The 24,288-nt window shown below is 41.7% G+C and overlaps 1 protein-coding gene across 2 annotated transcripts in view; it reads right to left on the reverse strand.

Annotated features, from left to right (window-relative positions):
• Positions 1 to 9,608: 9,608 nt before the first annotated feature.
• Positions 9,609 to 24,288, reverse strand: part of LOC134205448 (uncharacterized) — a 118,231-nt gene continuing 103,551 nt past the window's right edge. For both annotated transcript variants that reach the window (XM_062680691.1, XM_062680692.1), the window contains exon 3: positions 9,609 to 12,104. In XM_062680691.1, coding sequence (XP_062536675.1) covers positions 9,769 to 12,104 — 2,336 coding nt within the window. In that variant the 3' untranslated portion in view covers positions 9,609 to 9,768. The remainder of the gene's footprint in view (positions 12,105 to 24,288) is intronic.

The following is a 24,288-nucleotide window of genomic DNA, read 5'->3' on the forward strand; positions in this document are numbered from 1 at the left end:
ATTTGTAGTTCTGTGACTAGCAAAATGAAATCCGCAACTGTAAAAACAAATCCACGACAAAAAATTTACAATGTTATGAAAACTCATATGTGAATATATACGTTATGTGGAAGATATTGATTTGGAAAATGTATTGGAGGTAACCACTTTCCCTTCGATGGGACTCGAACCCATGACCCTACAGTACGCTAGACTGGTGCTTTAACCAACTGGCAAACTAAGCAATTACGAACCAACTTGCAATGGATAGGGGAAGGGGGGGCAATATGCCCTAGCTAAGCAAACACTGCTCTATTGTCTTATTTGTAGCGCTATTCATGGGTATTTTTACATTATGCATCAGTTAAACAAGATAGCTAGTTGATGCCATTCAAAAATTGTCAAAAATCTCAATCATATTGATAATATTCACATTTCAAAAAAGTGGTGATATTTTGTTGCCGGAAAACTCATGAGGCAAAACGCCTTTCAGCTGGCGGCTCCTAGGGAACAAAGTACCACGCGTCGGCGAATCAGCATTCTAGTATGGATAGTCCGTGGAGACGCAAGTACTTTGTAGGTTATTGCCACTAGGGCGTTTTGCCTCGCCAAAATGTTAGATGTTTCTTCAAAATGTGGAAATTTTCGGTTTTTCCGACCTTCCCATGCACTATTTAGAAACTTTCTTCGCCTATCCTACATAATTTTAGATCTAGTTTTGTTACGGACATATTAATGACGGTAAATATGAGGGAAACCACAAAAGGCGTTTTGCATCGGGGGGGCGTTTTGGGGCCTCTTCCCCTATAACAACAGCGAAGCATTTTGAAGCGCAGGTAATGGAACAAAAAGGCGAGTCAATAAGCAAGCTCGGGGAACAAAAAAACCTCTTTATCGATGAACCGACAAATGTAAAATTGACATCTGCTATCAGTTCCGTTCCGGCAGTTGCAGGTGTGAATATTACTTATAAAACCAACATCCATTCAATTACTAAAAGGTTATTCGAATACCATGTGATTGGATCTTGTCGGATTCCTTATTTAACGCCCACATAATTGACATGTTAAGTTTATGTTTAAATAAAATTGAGTGAAACCGCGGTTTTCGCGAGAATGTAATAACAAATCCGTGATTTTCGCGACAACGTTCGACGAAACCACGGGTAAATCCGCGACAAACCCACAAAAAAAAATCTAAACGGTGTATAACACGCGTCGAAGTTAGAGTTTCCATTTCCCGGCCATTTTTGCTGTCCCGGGATTCGGGATGAAAATTCTTGTATATCCCGGGAAATCCCGGGAATTTTCGATGTTGTTGAAAACATTAGTTTTTTGTTTTGAAAAAGTTTTTTTTTCGAAGATTAGGGGTGAAGTTTATATTTAAGAAAAGCCAGATGATACAGAATTCAAATTAAAACTAATTTCAATTTAAATCGATCCTTGGTTTGACTTCAAAAAGCAAATAGTATTTGCGTTTGTATCGAAAAGAAGGGTTTCTGGTACAAATTTTCGCCGAGTTCGAAAGACGCGTTCGCTGTCCGTCGAAGTAAGCTTGATTGTTTGTATTATATATTGGATTTAGACCATTTCTAAGTTTTCATTCAAGCAGCGTATTTTCTGTGACAATACTAGGTAGTATCAGACACCTCGCTGTAGACGGAAGATGCGCAGTGGAATCTAACTGCGACCATAAGCTCACGAGTTACAACGAAAACACAATAGTAGAGTTCCCTATACTCCATTGCAGGTTACTGACTGATACTTCTACCAGCAGTTACAGCTCCCCCTATTCATCAACAGGTTATAGGCCCAGAAATGGTTCCAGATCTACAATTTAGTGTCGATAAACTAATCCCAAAGACATTATCAAAGACCAACTAATTAAGTAACTAATTTTTGACGTAATCGCAGTACTGGATCCATGAATCGGTTATATATAAGTCGCGTGACTTATATATAACGTGGGATCATAAATTGACTGCGTTAATTTATCGGGGCAGGTCAGCAAAAGTCTAAAAAGAGCTTTAATCCAAACATTCAGAAGCTGGCCAGCAGAAGCCCTGAAGGAACTCGGACCAAAACATAAACATAGGGGACGAAGAGCTCAGGATGACTAGCTCGGTGTTAGGAGGGCCGAGAAGATTAACGAGGCGTGCTCAAATGATAATTAAATTGCGCGTAAAATAGAAACGCAAAATAAAATAAAAAAGAAAAGCAAATATATACTTTATTTGATTTATTTAAACTATTTCACATCAATCAATGAACTAATCAATTTAATCAATTCAGATTTAAAATTAAAACTTTCATATTTGCGTCCTTTTTTATGTTTCAAATATGTGCATCAAAATGAATGTAAATTTACAAAATATTTCAGGCTGTGTAGAGAAATGCTGAAATATGTATCGGATAGTGTGCAATTCATCGTTGTAGACGGAAGATAAGCAGGAACTATACACCAGTTAGATGTATCAGCTCTTTTGTAATATCAAGGAATATTGTTATAGATACTTGTTGTTTAAATATAAGAGAGCTGCAGTTGCTGGCAGAAGTATCAGTCAATAGACCGCCATAGGGTAAAGAAAACTCTAGTCTTGTGTTTTCTTTGTGAGGAAGTTCCACTTGGCGTTGGGCGTTCAATGCAAATAAAAATTGTGGGCATACACACTGGATAAAGTGTTGCACTGGGTAATTACCATGGTTTGGGAGGATAAGGTTTTGCCGCCAGTGTTGCCACATATAAAGATTAATCTTATTTATAAAGACGTTTCAATATTTATCTTTATATAAACATATATCTTTATATAAAGATTAAAGATTTTTTGAAGAAATAAGATTTTTAAAGATTTTTGTGCATTTTGAATTTTAGTGTTCTGTTTTTTTTTTCATTTTTGGTCGATACTACAAAACGATATCTTGGCCGATAAAGTTGCTTTCACCCGGTCAGCCCCCAGATGACTATCGCTTAAATATTGATCGTTTTTCGGAGTTAATCACGTTCTTTACGTTCCACTCGAAATGCGACAATAATTCAACTGCCCAGCACATCCTTCATCATCTCAATGATCCCATGACAAAGCCTTAGTATCTTCATATCGGTAAGCCCTGAGTTTAAGAAGTTAGTTTCCATTATTAAGAAAATTCATCAAAATTTGTTCTCATACTTCATTCGAATGAGGTATAAGAACAAATTTTGATGAATTTTTTTAATAATGGAAACTAACTTGAAAGAGTTCGAATTTAGTTAGTTAGAACTAAGGTTAGAAACCGACTGAATACCAGCACGATGGATTTTTCGTTCGAAATGCTATGTTAAAAATAAGGGACGAGTTGCCAAGATTTAACCAAGAATGTTATCGATCATTTAGTAATTCACGTTCGATTATTCAGTAGTTTGTCAATAATTCATTTCAAAAGCTGAATGAATGTGTAGTATGGTGGACTTCTAGTGCGAAGGTTTCCCTGCAACTATGTCTTAAGGTTCGTTGTTTGAATTCCACCAGTAACGAAGTTATAGCTATAGTTAAAGTAACTTAAACTAAATGATAACAAAATTACAATCATTCAGTTTAAATTACTGCAACAAGCGCTATAACTCCGTTACTAATTGAATTCAAACAACGAATCATTAGACAGAGTTGTACAAAAACCTTCGCACTAGAAGTCGACCATACAATACATTTTAAAGTTCAGCTTCTGGATTGAGATATTGGTAAACTACTAAATGATCGAACGCATAACATCCTTGGATTTAACGACAGAATTCAATTCAAAAAGTCAATGTATTCACACCACAAACCTGAATGATTTATAACTTTGGCTCACCACGATTTGCAATAAATGGGATGGTACAAAGTACCTCAAAACTCACAAACTCGTAATAAAATATACTTTCATTATAAATACCTTCCTGTTTTTGAAGAAAAACCCCTACAGATTTAGAAACATTTGCATATTGTTAAAAAAGTAAGTTTAGCTCTTAAGGACAAGACCTCCGGAATCCAACACTAAATGCACTCCCGTTTTCAAAGGCACCCCATTCATAACGGGAGTACCGCTAACTGTAATTTTTATTATCCCAGCTTTTCTATAGCGCAGCATGCGTTGAATGATAAAAATGACAGTTGTGCGCGGCTTGTGTTTTGTTTGGTTGCTTTTGAAAACGCTAGTGCATTTAGTTTTGGATTCCAGAAGCAATGTCCTTTAGTATTCAAGTTAAAGGCCGGTGACTGGCCTTAAACTTGAATACTTAAGCACTTAAGCACTTAAGGAAATCACCTAATCAAGTAACGGAAAACGAAATCGACCACGTTCTAATCGACAATAAATTCTTCTCCGACATCACGAACGTACGCAGTAGACTAGCCCAAGACTACGCGCAGCAGCTGGAAGTGGCACTCCCAATGGAAGAGCTGCTTGAAGATGGCTGGAGAGATAGTCGATCCGCCATTGGAAGCACCGCAACCGCTGCATGGGTGAGATTGCTGCAACACCGCACGAGGGCGAACGAGGCACGATACAAATGGGCACGGAACAGACAAAACTCGAGTTTTCGTAGGAAAAAGCGCCAGCAGGAAGATCAACACCGTGAAGAGACGGAGCAACTGTACCGCGCTAATAACGCACGAAAGTTCTATGAGAAGTTGAACCGTTCACGTAAGGGCCACGTGCCACAGCCCGATATGTGTAAGGATATAAACGGGAACCTTCTTACAACCGAGCGTGAGATGATGCAAAGGTGGCGGCAGCACTACGAAGAGCACCTGAATGGCGATAAGGCAGACAACGGTGGCGGTATGGTATTGAACCTAGGAGCACGCGCGCAGGACATGCGACTTCCGGCTCCGAATCTTCAGGATATCCAGGAGGAGACCGGCCGGCTGAAAAACAACAAAGCTGACCATCTACCAGGAGAGCTGTTTAAGCACGGTGGTGAGGCAGTGGCTAGAGCGCTGCACTGGGTAGCTACCAAGGTTTGGGAGGATGAAGTTTTGCCGCAGGAGTGGATGGAAGGTGTCGTGTGTCACATCTACAAAAAGGACGTTAAGCTGGATTGTAGCAGCTACCGCGCAATCACATTGCTGAGCGCCGCCTACAAGGTACTCTCCCAAATTTTATGCCGCCGACTAACACCAATTGCAAGAGAGTTCGTGGGGCAGTACCAGGCGGGATTTATGGGTGAACGCCCTACCACATACCAGGTGTTCGCCATACGTCAGGTATTGCAGAAATGCCGCGAATACAACGTGCCCACACATCATCTATTTATCGACTTCAAAGCCGCATATGATACAATCGATCGGGACCAGCTATGGCAGCTAATGCACGAAAACGGATTTCCGGATAAACTGATACGGTTGATCAAGGCGACGATGGATCGGGTGATGTGCGTAGTTCGAGTTTCAGAGGCATTCTCGAGTCCCTTTGAAACGCGCAGAGGGTTACGTGATGGTCTTTCGTGTCTGCTATTCAACATTGGAGGGAGTAATACGAAGGGCAGGGATTAACACGAGTGGTACGATTTTCACGAAGTCCGTCCAGTTATTTGGTTTCGCCGACGACATTGATATCATGGCACGTAACTTTGGGAGGATGGAGGAAGCCTACATCAGACTGAAAAGTGAAGCTAAACGGATTGCACTAGTCATCGTCGAAGACGAAGTACATGATAGGAAAGGTTCAAGAGAGATCAATGTAAGCCACCCACCCAGTGTCGCCAATATCGGTGGTGACGAAATCGAGGTGGTGGAAGAATTTGTGTACTTGGGTTCACTGGTGACCGCCGATAACGATACCAGCAGAGAAATTCGGAGACGCATCAGGGCAGGAAATCGTACGTACTTTGGACTCCGCAAAACGCTTAGATCGAATAGAGTTCGCCGCCGTACCAAACTGACTATCTACAAAACGCTTATTAGACCGGTAGTTCTCTACGGACACGATACCTGGACGATGCTCGTGGAGGACCAACGCGCACTGGGAGTTGCAGATGGCGGACGGTACGTGGAGGAGGCGAATGAACCACGAGTTGCATCAGCTGTTGGGAGAACCATCCATCGTTCACACCGCGAAAATCGGAAGACTGCGGTGGGCCGGGCACGTAGCCAGAATGTCGGATAGTGATCCGGTGAAAATGGTTCTCGACAACGATCCGAAACAAGAAAGCAAGGTGCACAGCGGGCAAGGTGGATCGATTAGGTGGAGGACGATTTGCGGACTTTTATGTATTGCACAGGCTACTCCGGCCTTAGTCTTGTAATAAAGGGTGTACGGAATCAAATTGCATCACTTTGAACTACTCGCCAAAAATTAGCCTATCAACCGATTGTCATGAAATTTTCACAATATGTAAGCTTTGACTACGTATAACTGTTTCACTGTAATTCTCAAATACATCCAAATGCTGAATCTTTTTTCTTAAATGAACTTATAAGATTTTGTACATGTCTTTAACTAACATTTTTCATCCTGCAATCTATCCCAACAAAAAAAAATAACTAATTTTATTCTCTCAGTCGATTATTTAACCTGATTAAAGTCAACTTTTCCAAAGAAACCATATTTTTTGACGGCTCTAACTATTATAAAAATCGAAAACAAAAAATCAAAAAATTAATGCTCTCCCAAAATCTGACAAATATCAGTCCAAAATTGGATTTCAGCGCTTTACTAATTTTTCTGATTTAGGTATTTTACTATAGAAGCAAGAAAGTTTGTTGGAAAGTTTACCTGTATTAGTCGGATAATCGAAAATGTTAACGTTGGAGTTATAAACCAATACGAAATGTTGATGTTAACCCTCTCCCGCCCATGGTGTCTGTGGAGCACCATCGAATTTTGCACCTTCTAACCTTCATCGAATTGTTTCAACAACAAAAAGGAATATTTGACACATCTTTATGGTTCCATTAGACTGCAAAAATAATAAATTTTGAGCACAAATAGTGAAACTATTGAAAACAATCAATTAACTATTGCTTTACAATCAAAAACTTTTTTTTTCGTTTTCCACTAATTTTGGCTAGGCCAAATAACTTTTGTTCTAGCATTTTTCTCAAAGATGATTTCTTCCTATTGAAAACTTTGAAAAAAGTCGTGGTCGGGAAAGGGTTAAAGGCCAAATCAACATTTTATGTTCCGTAATGATCAATTTTGGAGGCTTCCGAAGCTCGTGTTTTCATTCTCGATCAGTATCTTTCGATCGGCCGCAATTCTGGTGATTTTGGGATCATAGGCACAAAATTGTATTACTAACATCTTTTTATAAGATGTGGAATATGGAGGTGAATGCGCAAGATTTATTTGCACACGCCCTGTTCCTTTGGCTGTATTTTATAAACTATTGGAAATTTCGTAATGAAACTCACGCAGTGTGAATAACACATGCTGAAGCCGTCTTCCACAAAATTTCGTTAAAATCAGCCCAGAAGGCGAACTGTTATCGACTTTTGAAAGTGATGCAATTTGATTCCGTACACCCTTTAAATAAATCCTGGCACGATATCGCACGTACTTTGGATTTCGAAAAACGCTCCGATCGAATGGAGTTTGCCGACGTACCAGAATAACTATCTACAAAATGCTCATTAGACTGGTAGTCCTGTACGGACACGAGACCTAGACGATGCACGTGGAGAACCAACGTGCAATTGGAGTTTTCGAAAGGAAAGTGCTTTGTTCCTGCAACAATGGTGGGATAAATGGCGCACAGTACGTAGATGATGAATCAACTGTTGGGAGAAACATCCATCGTTTACGTCACGAAAATCGGACGACTGTGAGGGGCCGAGCACGTCGCCAGAATGTCGAACAGAAGCCAGGTGAAAATGGTTCTCGACAACGATCCGTATCCGATGGGGACAAGAAAGCGGAATTGCCCAACTGAGCAGATGGATTGATCGAGACCAGAGCCAGGTTTCACGTACTACATATAACAACTTGACGCTACATTATCTGAGTTTTCTTTGAAACATTTTTATAGCGAATCATGGTTGAGAAACCTCTGCATCAGATAATTTTCATTTCTACGTGTGACTTTGGCAGATCTAAAAATATAGGTTGGCTGTTCTTTCGTAATTAACGTTCTGATACCGTTTTTACTTTTAATACCATTTCTTTTTTCAATTTATCCAGTTTCTTTAGTCAGTAACTTATTTTTTAGTTTGTATATTTTGATTTTCTTTATTTTTCCTGCCTTATGATGTGGCTTCCCTCACGTGTACACACTTTACGACCGAACGCCAATCAAGATCGAAACTACACCTACCGTGCGTGCTAATGCCTACGGCATCTGTTCCCAGCGATGATCTGCTCAAAAATTTAATTGTGTTTAAACATGAACAAATCCCCGGTACCTGTTATCTTCCTGTTCTTCTCAATTTACAGTTAAACAGTGATTCCAATTACAGCGTGTTGATGTTTACAAAACCTTAACGAAAATATTGGAATCGTTCTTCGTTTCTGTAAACTAACCTTCTGCTGTAATAAGTCTTTACTTTGTACTTAATTTCCAACCGTGAGTGATATTATCCTAACACCTCACATAACTCCGAACACAATAACAACAACACGTGCAGTAAAAGATACCATTCGGAATTGCATGAACCACAAATTACTGGGTGTGATGTTGTGGAAAGTTTTGCCCTTCATACGCTATTTCCAATAGGCGAATTGATAGAATGGATTTGTTTCCCGCTTCACATTTAACCAATATTCAAATTGAAAGCGGACTTGCCATAGGAGCAAAAACATAATATCCAGATTTTTATTTCAAAATCTCATCACAACATCTGCTTTTGCCAATAAGGAACTGGAAACGGAATTAATATTTCGTGATTTAGCAAAAGCTGAACAGGTTATTTTAAAATTTGAATATTCTTCTAAAGCTTGAATAGAGCCATGTAAGAGGCTTGACGTTCCGATGGAAACTTGGTATGCTTTATTGCTTTCCAACCGTTCTGGTTTGCATTCCCTCAGCTTGGTCTCATACGCAAATTCAACCCTAGAATGTTGAGAAGTGAGCAGTGGAACATTCACGGTCCTCACAAAGGGCGGCAATAATACACACTTAAGCCGGGAAGTATAGAATGATTTTCTTTAGAAAATACGCTAAAAGGGAACCAAAAATCGAGCTAATTAGTCTCCGGGTTGGTTCAACTCAAGATGAACTTGAAACCTAGACTAATTTTAAGTTACGAGGGATACTCTATTTACGTTAGGGATTTTTCTGAACTTTTCAAGCCCGGCCCCTTTGTTTGGAGCGTATGAAAATGACAAGATTTTTATCTATCGAAGGTCGTAAAAAAGTGTATGGCTACGGCCCTTTAAGCTCTTTTAGTCACAAGAAGGAGCTCTTTTGGGATTCTAACTTTTTTTGATTAGTGATAGAGCGAATAGCAAAGGATTGATATTCCAAAACACAACTCGTCGACAGGGAATAGAAATAAATTATGAAAGATAAGTGCGAAGAAATTTTGTACTTTTCATAACTTATTGATGGGTTGATTCACAAATGATCCAATGATGTAGAGGAAGGCTCAAAGGTCAACTATCGTGTTATGTAATACGTGAACAGTCAACTGAACTGAGGGACATGGGGATGTGAATACCAATGAAAATGCGTACAAGTAAAGTGAGGAAAAAATAGCTCCCTATTCAGTATCTTTTATTCATCACATAATTAAGTAACCATCTACAACAAGTGTTACTCGTGATGTTCCGCACGAGACGGACGGTTTAAAATTAATAAATTAAAAAAAAAGTATAATCACAGCAATTTTCATTCTAATTAATTCTGCATTCGATAACAACTGATGTTGTTACTCCAGATATTGTCATAAGCCGCTTTGTCCTTGCGTACGCGCCAAAGCATAAGTTCTAGGCTGGCCCGGCTGTCCTCGAGAGAACAGTGGCCGATTGAATTACTACTATTGCTACTAGCACTATTACTACTACTACTACTCCGACTATTACTACTACTATTACTACTACTGAGGCTGGTGCTGCTGGTGCTGCTCTCGCACTCCGCCAGCTCTGCATTGATGTGATGATGGTGCTGCTGCTTTTGATGAATAAGATGGGATTGCGCAACGATGCTGCCTCCCTGCGACTGCATCTGAATGTCGCGCTTCAGGATACTCTTGGTGAGCGCTTTCAGCGACTGCCGGAACGGGAAACCGTTCATGTGGGGAAACGTAATGGACGTGTCGATCACAGTCTTGTGGATGAACTTTAATACTTTCAGATCGTTCTCGATGGAATGGCCGATCAGGATCGTATCGTCGTAGATGAACTTCAGGAGATCTTTCTGCACTTGCCTCAGTGTGGCGTAGTTGCGCGGGTCGGAAAAGTCCGCCTCTGTTACGCCCGAGTAGCGAGTATTGTAGTCGACAATTTCAATGTCTGGTTTGACAAGCCTCTCGTAGACTAGACTACCATCAACGGCGACCACGGTCACCTTAGTCAATTCCAAGCCTCTGCCCGTGTAGGACATTTCGCAGTCGAGGGCATAGATGCCGTCGTTTTCATCATCGTCCAGGGTGTCTTCGGGTTGCAACTCCAAGCAATCGACATTCATGTCCTGGTAGTAGAATTTGTTCAGCAGCAGTTTTTCGAATTTCTTCAACTTCCTCGGCGAGGGTTCTGTTTTCACGAAACCATCAAATGGGCCATTGAATCCCGACAGTAGACCCGTCCATACGTGCAGTTTGTTGATTGTGCATCCCTTGACGTCGGAATCTCCATTGCAGCATGAGAATACCTTCTTGAACTCGGATCCACTGTAAACCCTCGTCAAACGGCCCCAGTGATAAATGCAGTGCTCCTGCGTGAGGTATTCTCCGTCCAGTGTGGTGAAGAATCCTTTCCCACAGCGACAGCACTCTCGCTCTTCACTCGGCTGCAGTTGCATGTCTCCAAGTGGCGACTGAAGTGACGTCGACTTTGACGACAGTCGATACATGAGCAGTGCGTCATTGTCGTCCACATTGGTCGGCGAGGATGTGCCACTTCCTTGGCCGCTGTCGTTATCGTCACTTTTGTCGCTCGCTACTAGCCGCTCATGATGGGCACGTTTCTTCTCTTCCCCTGCCGGGGGGTAAAACTGTGCGGCGGGTCGGAAGAAGTCGTGCGAAAATTTATAGATTATTGCTTTATCCATGTCCAAGCCGTACTCAACTGGGAATCCGAGCTGTTTCATCACGTCCTTATCGAGCACGTACTTGCGGAGGTACTTGACGAGATCATTCTCGCTTAGATTCAGCTTCACATACTGGCGGAGTGGTGAAGTGTTTACCGCATGTTTTGTCGGACCGGCGGCAGTGGCGGCGTTGGCAGTGACGGATGAGTTCGCATGACCGACGCCAGTATTTCCTACTTGATTGTGTTTTTTGTCGTGCCGTTGCTGAACGTTACCAGTGCGGCCGCTGAAATCCAGGCGACCTTGGTAGCTCGTGGTTTTATTCATCTTGATAGCCGAGGTCTGCGATGGCGAAGAAGATGAAGATAGAGACGAAGCTGGTGGGAGTGCGGAACCATTCGAAACCGGTTGACCGTTGGAGCCACCAGCTAGAGATGAAATCACTTTCCTCGATGGGCTGGAAGGTGGTGATAACGCCGAGCCGTAGTAGTAATTTGTTTGCGCAAGGTGATCCTCTTGTAGCGTGTTGGTTGAATCGTCACTAGCCGTGGCTGATGATGGTGACGATGGGCGCTGGGTGTTCTGTGTCTTGCTGTTACTGTTGTTGTTGCTGTTTCCTCCGTTACCGGCGGACGATTTTTTGTATTGTTGTTTCTTTTTCGTATATCGGCGCTGTTTTTTGCTGGCACCTTGACCGTTCGGTAATTCTTCACCGCGGGTACTGCCACCACTACTACTACTGCTGCTGCTGCCGCCACTGGAATTGCTCAGGCCGCTGCTATTGATTCCACTACTACTACCCGAACACCTGATAGTATCGCTGTTGGTCACTTTGCCATCGTTCACGACGCTGACGCTGAAGGCCGAAGACGACGCCGATGAAGACGCCGGCGATAGCGAGCGCGTGGTAGCATTTTGTTCATCATTTTCATTAATATTGCCATTAATTAAATGATTGCCGCTGCTCGACTGCGCTGAAGGCGAATCTTTAAAAGGAAAGAAAAAGAGAAGAAAAACCGTTTTAGAAGCCTCGCACGTACGGGTTTGGCTCATTCGACTCGATCGATGGTCTCCGTCTCCTCACCACCTGATTGCCACGCTGATGGGGAGGGAAACCTTCGAAACAGTCGAATATTAAGCACATTGATATGATTATGAACGAGCTTTTTCGCAAAGCGCAGCTGAGAATTAGATAGAAAAGGAGAAGCAAAAGATGATCCTAAACCAATCAGTGTCTGTCGTTAAAACTGGCGCCCAACTATTCATCAGCCAGCAGTAGTAGCGTCAAGGTGGCAGCACCCGTCCGTCGGTCAAACCTCCCCAGCACCACGTGGTGGTGGCCCCAGCATCGTATAAGTCACCGTCCATATTAAGCACATGGTTCATTACAAAACTACTGACCGTGGAAAGCAGTGACCCACAATGCGTGTGCTCTACGCGCGGGGGGTAAGAGCAGACAGCGAACGCGAAGTGTGTTACTGCTGCCGATCGGCGGTCAGCTCTTTACAGTCGAGTTAACGAATTAGTAATTAGGGTCTATGTTGGCGCGCGCAGGAAGTGGGTTAGTTTCGATGATGTCAGATGAAAGCGTGATTCATCGCACACGCAGGTGAGGTGACGGTCGTTTGCGTGTTTAACCTTGGAAGAGCCTGATCTGAGATTTTGGGGCTTGATTGGATGCACACGTGTGTATTTTTTTGTTTAACGTCGGATCCACGCGAGTGTGGGAGAAAAAAGAAAATATGCAGCATCAAATTAATTGATGATTCCATCTAATGCTGCATATTTTTTGTCACACTTTCGTGGACGATGCTTTAAAACTCGCTGCCTAGAACATAAATATGTTCTCATGATTGGTTCTATTGATATCCCAAGTAACATTTTAAGTTTTATAACAGTTACTAGGGATTAGACGATGAATGTAGTTGTCGTTGGGACAAGATTTCAAATTCAGCGAGTAAAAACCTTAATAATCCTCTGACTGTAGCACCACATTGTTAGAGTAATTAAATACCTCTTTGAATCCAAATGATTGTACGTATCATACAAATGGGTAGAGTAAACTTCGTAGACTGTGGGGAAGCAAGTCATTAAAATCAATTTTATGGATTTATTTTTTTCGAAATAGGCGTAACAATTGATGTGAGTGGCAGAATTAATTGTAATAAAAAGCGTTATCTCCGTTTCAAATTTCATTGTCAAAATGAATTACAATCATTTAAAAAAAGGTAGTCAGGTGACAATCGAAATTAATTTAATTCAGAAGGGTGTTATTGATTTTGACCTTGAATTTTAAAACAGCGTTTTTTTATTGCAAACAAAGATACTGATCTCTCGATTTGAAAATCGGACAACTAAAAACAAAAACACAACACTAAATCATTTCATCTTAAGATGGACCAGAGAAAAATGTTGTTAACTTTCTCTCTGTTACATGTTTACCAAAAAATGCTCATTCATCATGAAACAGCAGTTCTGAAGACTACTAATTATAAAATGTATTCAAGATCAGGACACTAAATTTGATTAGCGCATTATTGTTATATGGTACTTCAGAGGACTTTCACTTGAACACGTGACGTGATAATTGCTGTTGCCGCTGAAACAAACATTTAAAACAATGTGAAGTATCGAGTCAAAGTATCGAAGTTCCGAACTTCAGGAATGAATAGTGTGTTCCACGTGGAAACGACCAGCAGATATTTTTTTTGCGTGTAGTTATTTGGCAACCAAACAACTAATCGAAGGTCCACGGGCTACACGCTCTGAAAGCACCTTCATCTCCTTACGCTCTTTGTCGGAATTCGTTAGCTGGTATCTGTTAATCGTTGGCAAAGTGTGTTTTGTTTCGTCTTGTCCATGTCGTAAAATCTAGCAACAAAAACAACATCCCGCCAACAGTAAACACAATGACAATACACCCGCCTCCCATATACTTGAATCGTGACGCCGCGTTTCGTTATAAAATGATGACAACGCAACTTGCAGCGAGGTGCAAATTGAGATAACATGAGGAAGATTCCGTCCGTTTGTCGGACACTACACAACGCAGAGATCAGACCTCCAAGCTGGAGCGGAATTTCGGTCGATAAACTGAATACGAATACCAAATTAATGTCCGTTTGTCTGTGTTGATATTTTTTTTCTATGTCTTTTATAATTGAAATTGCATAACTCGGAGCGTTTTTGGCGTAGCTTGATCTTTCGAATTATCTTGTTGCTAATTTCAAACCCCGCACGAAAACCTCGACTTCAAATGAAATCTATCTCATTGAATAGGGTTACCGTTCCGGTTCTTTATCTCGTAGATCCAATATTCATCCTCACATAAACTAGAAAACAGTTTGGTTCGTTTTCCGATTTTCGTGATTTTATCAGCAGCAAAAAAAAAATCAGGCGTAGAAAAGCCTCCAATTAATAACTGTTGAAATGCAAAAACAAGTTGAAGAGCAGACCAAGTTACATATATGGAATGTAGAGCCATTGAGGAACTATTCTTTTCGAGGCTTTAGCCCTGGAAAGTCCATGAATCCGAACATTTATGAACTCATTCACCTCCAGCGTGGTTTCACTTTATTGCCGCGCATCTTATCGCTAGGCTGGAGAAGGCCCGTTTCACACACTTATGTGAATATTATACACTTTGAAGTTCTGATGCAGCTAATTCTTGCAACGTCTATACAAAAATTGAAAAAGGAGAAATCTCGGAGAACTCAGAGAATATGAGCTAAACATTGTTTCCAACATTATTGTTGAACATATTGTCTAATAGCCTACACAGATTACGCCATCTATTATAAATAATATTTATTGTGTCAAATATGAGAAAGATTAATTAATGTATGGGTATCGGAATTAAGTTACTCTTCATCTTCATCTAGTATTGCTAGCCAATAACTCCAAACTAATCTTACGTATAATGAATTCGAACTTCCGAATAGCTTTGTAAAATCCGGCAACCTTATTAATTTTTCTAATTCCAAGATATCTGCTCCTACAGGTAATCCCGCTATGGCTACTAAGTCAGTACATTCCAAGAAAAATTTCTAGATAATATATTTGGCTTTCCGAACAGTTTCGAACAGTACAGCATTGAATATTTCTTCATATCTCTCAGATTTCGTTATATAATAGCTCGACTGGTAGTCTCATGTACGTTTCCAAGTGGCTTCATGTAATCTAAATTTGTTTTAATCAAAATCAATGCTCGCAGGACTTTGAAATTTTCTAGACGGTAAAATATTCTTTTCTTCCATACTCACCTTGTAGTTTCACAAGCTACAATACATTTTTTTCGGTCACCTTTCAGACACGCCTTATAGTTTTCTAAACAACAAACCATTTCCACCGATCTTCCAGACGCGGATTTAAATTTTGCAAACCACAAACCAATTTATTACGGTCTTCCAGGCGAGGTTTAATATTCTTCAAACCACAAACCATTTTTCCAGCGGTCTTTCAGACTGGCCACCACAAATCTCGGATCGCCAAATTTCCAACGACGCTTCTTGTGATTTAGCAAACCACAAACCATTTTCTGACGGTCTTCGAGACGCGTCTTGTGATTTAGCAAACCACAAACCATTTTCCGACGGTCTTCGAGACGCGTCTTGTGATTTTGCAAACCACAAACCATTTTCCGACGGTCTACGAGACGCGTCTTGTGATTTTGCAAGCCACAAACCATTTTCCGACGGTCTTCGAGACGCGCCTTGTGATTTAGCAAATCACAAACCATTTTCCGACGGTCTTCGAGACGCGTCTTGCGATTTAGCAAACCACAAACCATTTTCCGACGGTCTTCGAGACGCGTCTTGTGATTTTGCAAACCACAAACCATTTTCCGACGGTCTTCGAGACGCGCCTTGTGATTTTGCAAACTGAAATATATCACTTGTCACAATTTAACCACTTGAATTCAACTCACCTCATGAAATCAGCGACAGGATCCAAAAAATAGACTGGCAGGATCGCCAAAATGTGTGGCCCTAAATGGCCGGAACGAAATTATGACGGCGACTCCCCGTGGATGCGTGTGCACGCCGCGGATGTCTGACTGGAAGAGGCAAAATCATGGCTTGCTGCTCGCCGATTGACATGCTGATGTGTGAATCTATTATAACACGCTGAAGGCATTTTACTCAAACCCCACAAAAAGTGATTGCTATCGAGGACAATATTGCGCATAAGCCCCAAAATTTTATTCCCACCTTTGGGTTTCCGCGCCGAGCACTCAGCGCCAGACTCGGCGACAAGGAGATACTGGTTAAGTTGGTACTCCTGATTTTTTGACAACTTATGTCGATTGATTGTGTGAGTGCACCGGTGTCAAAAAATAGAGCTTTTAGCTGAAAATTTAATTGTCAAATGCACATTTTGACAGAAATATGGATGTATGAGTGAATAAAATGTGCAAATGCTCTATCGCGGAAGCAGTCGCTGAAGACAAGTGTCAATGGTTTCAGTGACGAAACGAAAAGTTTGAATGCAAAAAGCAATACCTGGATAGCCGAGGAACAAATCTGGGTCGCTATCCAACTCGTCGATTGTTTATCTGTGCGCTTTACATTCCTCCAGACCGGACTCGTGATTTGGGCAACCTTTTTTCGGCTAAATTCCTAGTGTCTTTGAAGAAGAGCTACTGTCCGCCGACTCCATCACCTCCGCCGCCAAGAACGTCCGCTTGGCTAACCAACAGCTGGTTAGCATTGACGTGAGTGCTGAACTCATTACTCAACTCAAGAATTCATATAAGCCCACTGCCATCCTCTTTTATTAAAAGAAGTAAAGATTTCCCAGCTTTCAATTCCTTTCTTTCCTGTTGGAAAATAGCCGAAATGTTTCCCGTGTATAAAAAAGGTAACAAGCGCGATGTAAATAACTACAGGGGAATTACATCGGTGGGGATCTTTTGAAACGGTTTCGCTCGTATCTTACTGACCGCCAACTAACGGTCGCATTAGGCGACAACCGATCAACGTATGTACTTTCGTGCAACGTCAGGTATACCTCAAGGCAGCCATTTAGGACCGCTGATTTTTATCATGTACTTCAATGATGTCCAAGAGTCCGCAATTATCATTTGCTGATGATCTCAAGGTATTCCTACGTATCTGCTCGGTTACTGATTGCCACACTCTCCAAGGTCAAATCAATGCTTTTGCTGATTGGTGCACTACGAACCGGATGGTTGTTAATCTGACCAAATGTTCCGTTATCACATTTTCACGCAAAAAAGAGCCGATTATCTTCAATTACCATTTGCTGGGAACTACAGCCGAACGGGTGAATCACGTGAAGGATTTGGGTGTGGTTTTAGACTCAAAACTGACGTTTTCACACCACCTTTCATACGTTGTCGACAAAGCGTCTGGGCTTTGTCATGAAAACAGCGAAAATTTTTACGAACGCTATTGTCTGAAATCGCTGTACTGTTCTCTGGTGTGCTCTACATTAGAGTTTTGTTCGTCAGTATGGAGTCCGTATTACAACAACGGCGTAGAACGTATTGAATCTATTCAACGGCGTTTCCTGTGGTTTGCGCTTCGAAGTCTAAACTGGAGAGACCCGCTGCATCTTCCTAGTTACGAGGATCGCTGTCGCTTGATTGCCTTAGAGCCACTGCGTATCCGCCGGGATGTAGGCAGAGCCTTATGTGTAGCTGATGTACCTCAAGGAAGAATAGATTGCGAAAGAATTTTGCAACAAGTCAACATGAACGATCAACCAAGACCGCTACGGAACAATTCGATGCTGAGGCTGCCCCTTTGTCGCACTAACTACGGTGCAGAAACCGCAATCTACGGCCCCCAGAAAATGTTTACTAGAGTTTCTTCCTTGTTCGACTTCAACTTGACGCGGAATGTTCTTCGTCATAGATTTTCTGAATTTTTTCGTTGATTGTATGTGATAAGTCCGCATTTTATTTGTTTAAATTTTTTATCCTGACAATGCTTTTGTTCTATTTTCTTGACTATGTGCGTTTATGTTATTAGTATTAATTATTATTTACATACATCAATAGGGCCAATTGTAGTCTGTTGATGAAATTACACAATAGACACAATAGACTCATACTCAAATCTCAATCATCAAAGCCTCATGCGTGAGCTAACTCGCATGCGATACTGGACGGAGAGAATCGCGCTTGAGTTTTTTTCTCGATTCACCTTCAAAGTTTCGCTCATTCGACGAAAAATAATTTTGCTCTAAAAGGCCTCAACACTCAATAAAAGCATACTTATTGATTTACAAATGGATTTATTATCCATTGTTTTGAGTGGAAAAAGTTATTTCAAAGCATTCATCACAGAAGGTTTGGAAAAAAATAATGCAATGATGCAAATCGCAGGTTGAATCATGAATGATTCTCTGTGCAATGAGTCTGGTGCGATTTGGCTCGGGATTGATTTGAACCACGCAGGAGATTTAAGAATTTGAGTTTTTCCCAACACTGCTCCTAGCACAGAATAACAAGGCACAGCGGGTCAGCGTATCTAGGGGGTATAGGGTTTGGGTCCATGGGTGGGTATTTTGATCCGTCGAAAGACGCACGAATGGCATATTTTCCATTAGATTGTCCAAAATCGGCAGAGAGATTCCTCGACTTCGTGAGGCGCAGGGAATCAATTTTTCTTGGATGCGCTTGTGAAACAACGACAAAGCTTTGTTTTTGTCGGAGATAATAATGACAAAGATCCGATTTTTTTTGTCCGAATCAAAAAGAAGTCAATTTTGTTGCTAACTTTTCATACCGTTATTTTGCATTATCTTTACAGCAAATTTCGGATTTATGCTATCGTAGTTTTTGCTATTATGGAAATATTTGAGAATCTAACTCTGATTACGAAATAGCATCGTGTTTTCGGAAATATCAGAGCATGCAATGGAAATGATTCTTGTCATATTGTGTTCGGGTTCTGACGAAGGCTTGTTGTGAAGTGCGTTTGTCAGTAACAAACTCTGTTGAGAACAAAGAGTATATTGTTATGCAGCGTACACACCAGTCAAGTAGTTCGACGAACATTGACTCCGCCCCAAGAAAACGCTGCTGCTTTGTTTGAACTGTAAAACCCATAAAGAACTGTCATTGTTTGTGTGAAGAATTTTGCTTCGACTTCGCGAATTAAAACGGTTTGATTTTGGTTTGAGTTGTCAGGGGCGGAGTCAAGGTTCGCCGAACATGTTTGAGCATTTGTAGTGAAGTTGCACAACCCCCCATATATTTTTTGATGGTTGGTGCTCAAGTTGGCGCTTCGGTCGTTCGTGTGTGATATTGTTGGTCAAATAAATTGATTGTTCGTGCCGCTGTTGGTAAAACTTGATGGATGTCTGAATAAACGAGAGGTGGAGTCGAAGTTGTTGAAACTGCTTGACCGTGTGTACGTTCCATTAGGCGTTGCTCGAATATTGATTCCCTGGTGAGGCGTTAACACAAGCACATTACTAGAGGCAATTACGCTACTAGTAGTCGTTGCGATCAGCAATCAAAATACCTAATGATGTAAGTTCTAAGAATTGCAGACGATACTTCTCAAGTGAGACATATCTCACGTGAAGATCATCGCGTTGTGCATCGGCTTGGCTGAATCATGGGATCAGGCCAAACGCTCAACGTCTCAAAGCCTAATTCGCAATCCAACCCGGATTATAAAGTCTACTCCGTCGAAAACCCATCACATCACCATTCGTGAAACGACGAACGAGCATTACACACACACGAACTCAAACAAGTTGGCCCAACATTGACTCCGCACCCACGAAAATGCTTCGTTTTCTGCTTTGTTTGGCCGTGTGTAAAGTTGTTTGAATAACCGTTTGACATTTGACAACTCTGTTGGTAAAAATCAAAGCAGTTTAATTTGGGTTTAAGTTGTCGGGGCAGAGCACAGGTTGGTAAAATATGCTTGAGCGTTTGTTGTGAAGTTTGATCAAACCCCCATATACTTTATGATGGTTGGTGATCAAAAAAGTGTTTCAGCCATTCGTTTCTGATATTGTTTGTGGATTAAGGGGTGGAGTCAATGTCGATCAAACTTCTTGACCGTATGTACGCAACGTTATTTGGTTCATGTCCATTAAATAATCCTACTTCGAGTCGCTCGAAATATTTTGAAATTTGAAATTTCAGTTTAGGAGGAAAAATCAATTTTGTTTTCGTCCATTGAGCACAGAACCTGACCTTGAAGTAGGGGAAATGACGGCTTTGGCAGGTTTTGTTCTATTATTGTCAGGGGGTTTTCTATAACTAATTATTAGAGTGGCCCAGCCTTGTATGGGAAAATAAAAACTTGTTGAATTTTACGGGGCACCCCCTAGGATTGTGCCTTTGGGTAAGAAAATCAATCTCTAAACATTTCAGCTCAATCGCTTGTTGCATAAGCTGGCGCATTTGATTTGAAGTTTGTATGGTGGTTTCAGCCAAACTGCATAGGAAAATACACCTCCGAAACTCTTTCGTTCAGGAAATTAGTTCGGTTTGCCCGATTGAGCTCATAATTGCAACAAAGGCAGTTGATATATTAAAGATCAATTCCACAGAACATCAACAAAAACCCCACTGGCAATAATAGAACAAAACCTGCCTGAGTCGTCATTTCCCCCAGTTCAAAGTAACTTGATAGCTTTTTGTCGACAAAAGAACTCGATCAGGTCAGAGCAACTTTAAGTTAAACCACAGATAACAGATGTTGAGGCTGGCATCCCATACGTGTGTAAACATCCGCAACCGTTAATTCAAATGTATTTTAAATTGGGACCGCGTTTGGCAATCGATTGGAGATGGCGCAAGGGTCATTGTTATTTAAAACGCAGCCCGATTGCGGCTGTCAAATGCATTGGCTGCGTTCGACGGTTGTAATTCAGCTGCATCCTTAGGTACTGCCGCAATCAGTTGAGTAGATGGCAGTAGTGGGCCAACGTATATCAATTCAAAAGTTTATACAGAATTTTCAATAAAATTTGTTCTAGCTTCAATGTCTATTATCTGTGGTTAAACTGTGTCGAAAAATTGTCCACATATGCGCATTTAAAAAATCAGTTATAGAAAACATAATGCCTTACCAGAGTTGCTGCCACCTTGATTTATTCGACGTCTAAAATAGAGCCATTTGGTTTTTCAGTACTCGAAATATCAAAAACTACGCCCAAGCAATATTTTAAAATTATTTAGTTGGAAAAGTCACAAAACCGACGCAAAAAAAAATGTGAGAGCAAAAGAAAATGTGTCCAGTGAACAGTGATTTGGCCGTTTTCTCAATATCTAGCACATGCAGAGTTTTGTAGGAAAGCTTTATCTAATGATTACAAATACTGTAAAGTGATTAATAAAACTTTATCCCAAATTTGAATAAATTCTAGCACCAAAATGTTTGTTCTGTAGGAAAATGTAAGAAAATTGAACTTTCTCGGCACCGACAGACTGGTTAGGCAATGGCACAAACCAGCTACAGGATTGGATCCAACAAAATTGCTTTAGGTTCAAACAGCTTCAAAAACCTAAGGTTCATCAATAGTTCTATAGATCGTTTAATTTATTTTGACATTGCAAAGTATTACTGGATGCCGTTGTACAGCAGCCACTCTTTTACGAGATTGAAAGAACGCTAAGTAAAAAGTAAAAATTGTATCTATGACCAAATTTAACGGCACAATTTGGTCATAGATACAATTTTTACTTTTTACTTAGCGTTCTTTCAATCTCGTAAAAGAGTGGCTGCTGTACAACCAACCCTATTGAAAATATGTGCGGATCTTGTATAGTTAGAAAGTTTGAGATCACACGATACAGAACTCAAGTCAATTGAAGAAGGTTTTTGTGGTAAAATGGCAGAATATCTCTCCGGAAACAACCCAAAAAGTGTCAAAATCAATGGCGTCTTTAGAGCATAATTGTAGGAAAAAATAGGAATCCAATTTTTTTTATGAAGTTTCGGTCACTTTAAACTAGGCTACTGATATTCTATTGTTTAGCCCATGGCCAGATCGTAGCTAGGATGTTCTGGGCACTTTTCCATACTGCGTTTCAATGATGACAGCGGTCTATGTCGATTTATGATTGATTATGACACCGCATTTGTTACTGGCTCGCTTTGAACAATCTTTTGAGCGGTACCAGTTGTACAGTTGGGATCCAGGTAACCTTAGTACTTCCCTTAGTACGCTTAGTACGGAGATACTTTCGAAAACTTGCGTAAAATTGACCGCAGACAAATAAGAACGCCTGGTTTCTGACGAACAAATATGAAATTAGAACGCTGTTATTTTGCTGGAGAACTTTATTGAAGTTTTCGATGGCAGCATTTTTATACTTGCAGTGCTGCAAGAAACGACCAGGAGATAAAGAGAGCGGGTTAGGCGAAGATGTTGGAATTGGGGATGTGTGAGGCCCTCCCACCTGACCTTATTGAAATCAATAGTTAAGGTTGAGAAGGGGGCTTAGAACCCGGGTTACCCGGTCACTGGGAGTGGGGACTTACAACCTTGGGAGAATCCAAGAAAAGCCCGAACGTCTCCAGATTACCCTTGGGATGCCCATGGAGCCGTTTGGATTATATGTTCCTGAATAAGCCCCCATTTTTAAGGAAACAGATGAGGGCAGTGATGCTGGCTGGATCATCCGAAAGCGCGTCCCTGATACTGGCAGATATCCCATAAGTATCCCTCGGCACCTGGAATTTGGGGCATCGGCATACAGTAATGTTCCACAGTGTTGTGAACCCCGCAAACGCCGCAAATTATCCGGAAGGGGCTCGCGCCGAAGTTGTGTGAGAGCCGCGTGTGTCCGGTTCGGAGTTGAGAGAGGATTTGTTGGTCTTTTAGGTTGCTTAGAGCCGTCCAAGCCGACGTGGTTCCCTTGATTTGCCCATCCGTATCCCTGTGTTCGTAATTGTTGAATTCTCTGTTCAACAGCTCGGCCACAGACCTTCTGAGAGCCAAAGAGTTGACACCCCTTCGAAAATTATGAGCTATGGAGCTGTTAATGATGGCTTTTGGGAAGCGCCAGCTCCTCGCTCCATGCCAGTGAACTCGCTCCACTAGGGGGAGACCGACGCCGACCATCGCGTGAAGAATCCGGTTTCCTTCGATAAGGAGAGGGATCTTGTATTATTCGGAAGTTACGGCGGCGAATAAAGCGGCTTTGTGGATTGTGATCTTATCCGCGTGTGGCCTGGAGTGTCGCAAACAATAACCAGGAAAGTCCTCGCACCCTGGTTCCCGATTAGGACTAGGAGTGCCCTATGAGGAAATTCCGAACAAATGCAAGGATGTTGTGGAAAATCTCCACTCTCAACTGTTAAAGAACGAAGGGGCAGCTGTAGAGGGCGAACGACAGCTCGGTAGCCGAAAACGGTAGGTTGAAGCCAGAATTTTGTAAATCCTAGGGGACAAGAAAGTTGGTCAGGGACGAAATGCTGCCGTGATTGTCCGCTGAAATTCGGTGAAGTAGCCGTTCACCGACGCTTGCCCGGCAAAGTACGCCCAAGCGTGTTGGCGGATCAGTAAAGGTACTACATACCAGGTGTATCGAGGTGGATGGGGGAAGATCTTCGCTTGCCACTAAGCGCGTTGACTTTCCCCCACAGTTTGGCATTGACTGAATCGAGGAAGTCTTCCCATTGTTTCCTCTTGGTTTCAAATATTATTAATCTAAGCACTATGAAATTTTCTTTGTGGGCCTGAAGGGCATTTCCCTTATCAGGATGATCAGTCTTTGTAGCGCCCGGAGGGCCTTTCTTCTCCATTTAACCGCCCGACGCGCTTCATTCGACCACCACCGGAGTGCCTTTCGCCCTGGCCGGGTGCTGGTTTGAGGGATGAAGGCAACGGCGGCATTCAGGACGGTTTGGGTGAACTCAGGAAGGGTTGTGAGCTTGTTTCGTTCAAACGTGCGTTGGATGTGGAGGCCATATGCCTCTCAGTCGGTGGTATTGGAGCGCTATCTTGGTCTCCGAGTGATGACCGGGGCCGGCACATGGACGGTGACCGAAATCGAAAAGTGATTGCTCCCGAATAAGTCTGCAGATACTTCCCACTTGATAGCGGGTAGAATAGAATGGGAATAAATGTGGTTATATATGAGTTACAGTAACCGATGTGAAACATGTGTGCTGCTGGGGGCGGTCACATCGATGGCAGTGGTCATTGAAGAAGGTGGGTGAGCATTGTTGA

Source organism: Armigeres subalbatus, chromosome 1, assembly GCF_024139115.2.
Source record: "Armigeres subalbatus isolate Guangzhou_Male chromosome 1, GZ_Asu_2, whole genome shotgun sequence".
In the NCBI taxonomy this organism is placed as follows: Eukaryota; Metazoa; Arthropoda; class Insecta; order Diptera; family Culicidae; genus Armigeres; species Armigeres subalbatus.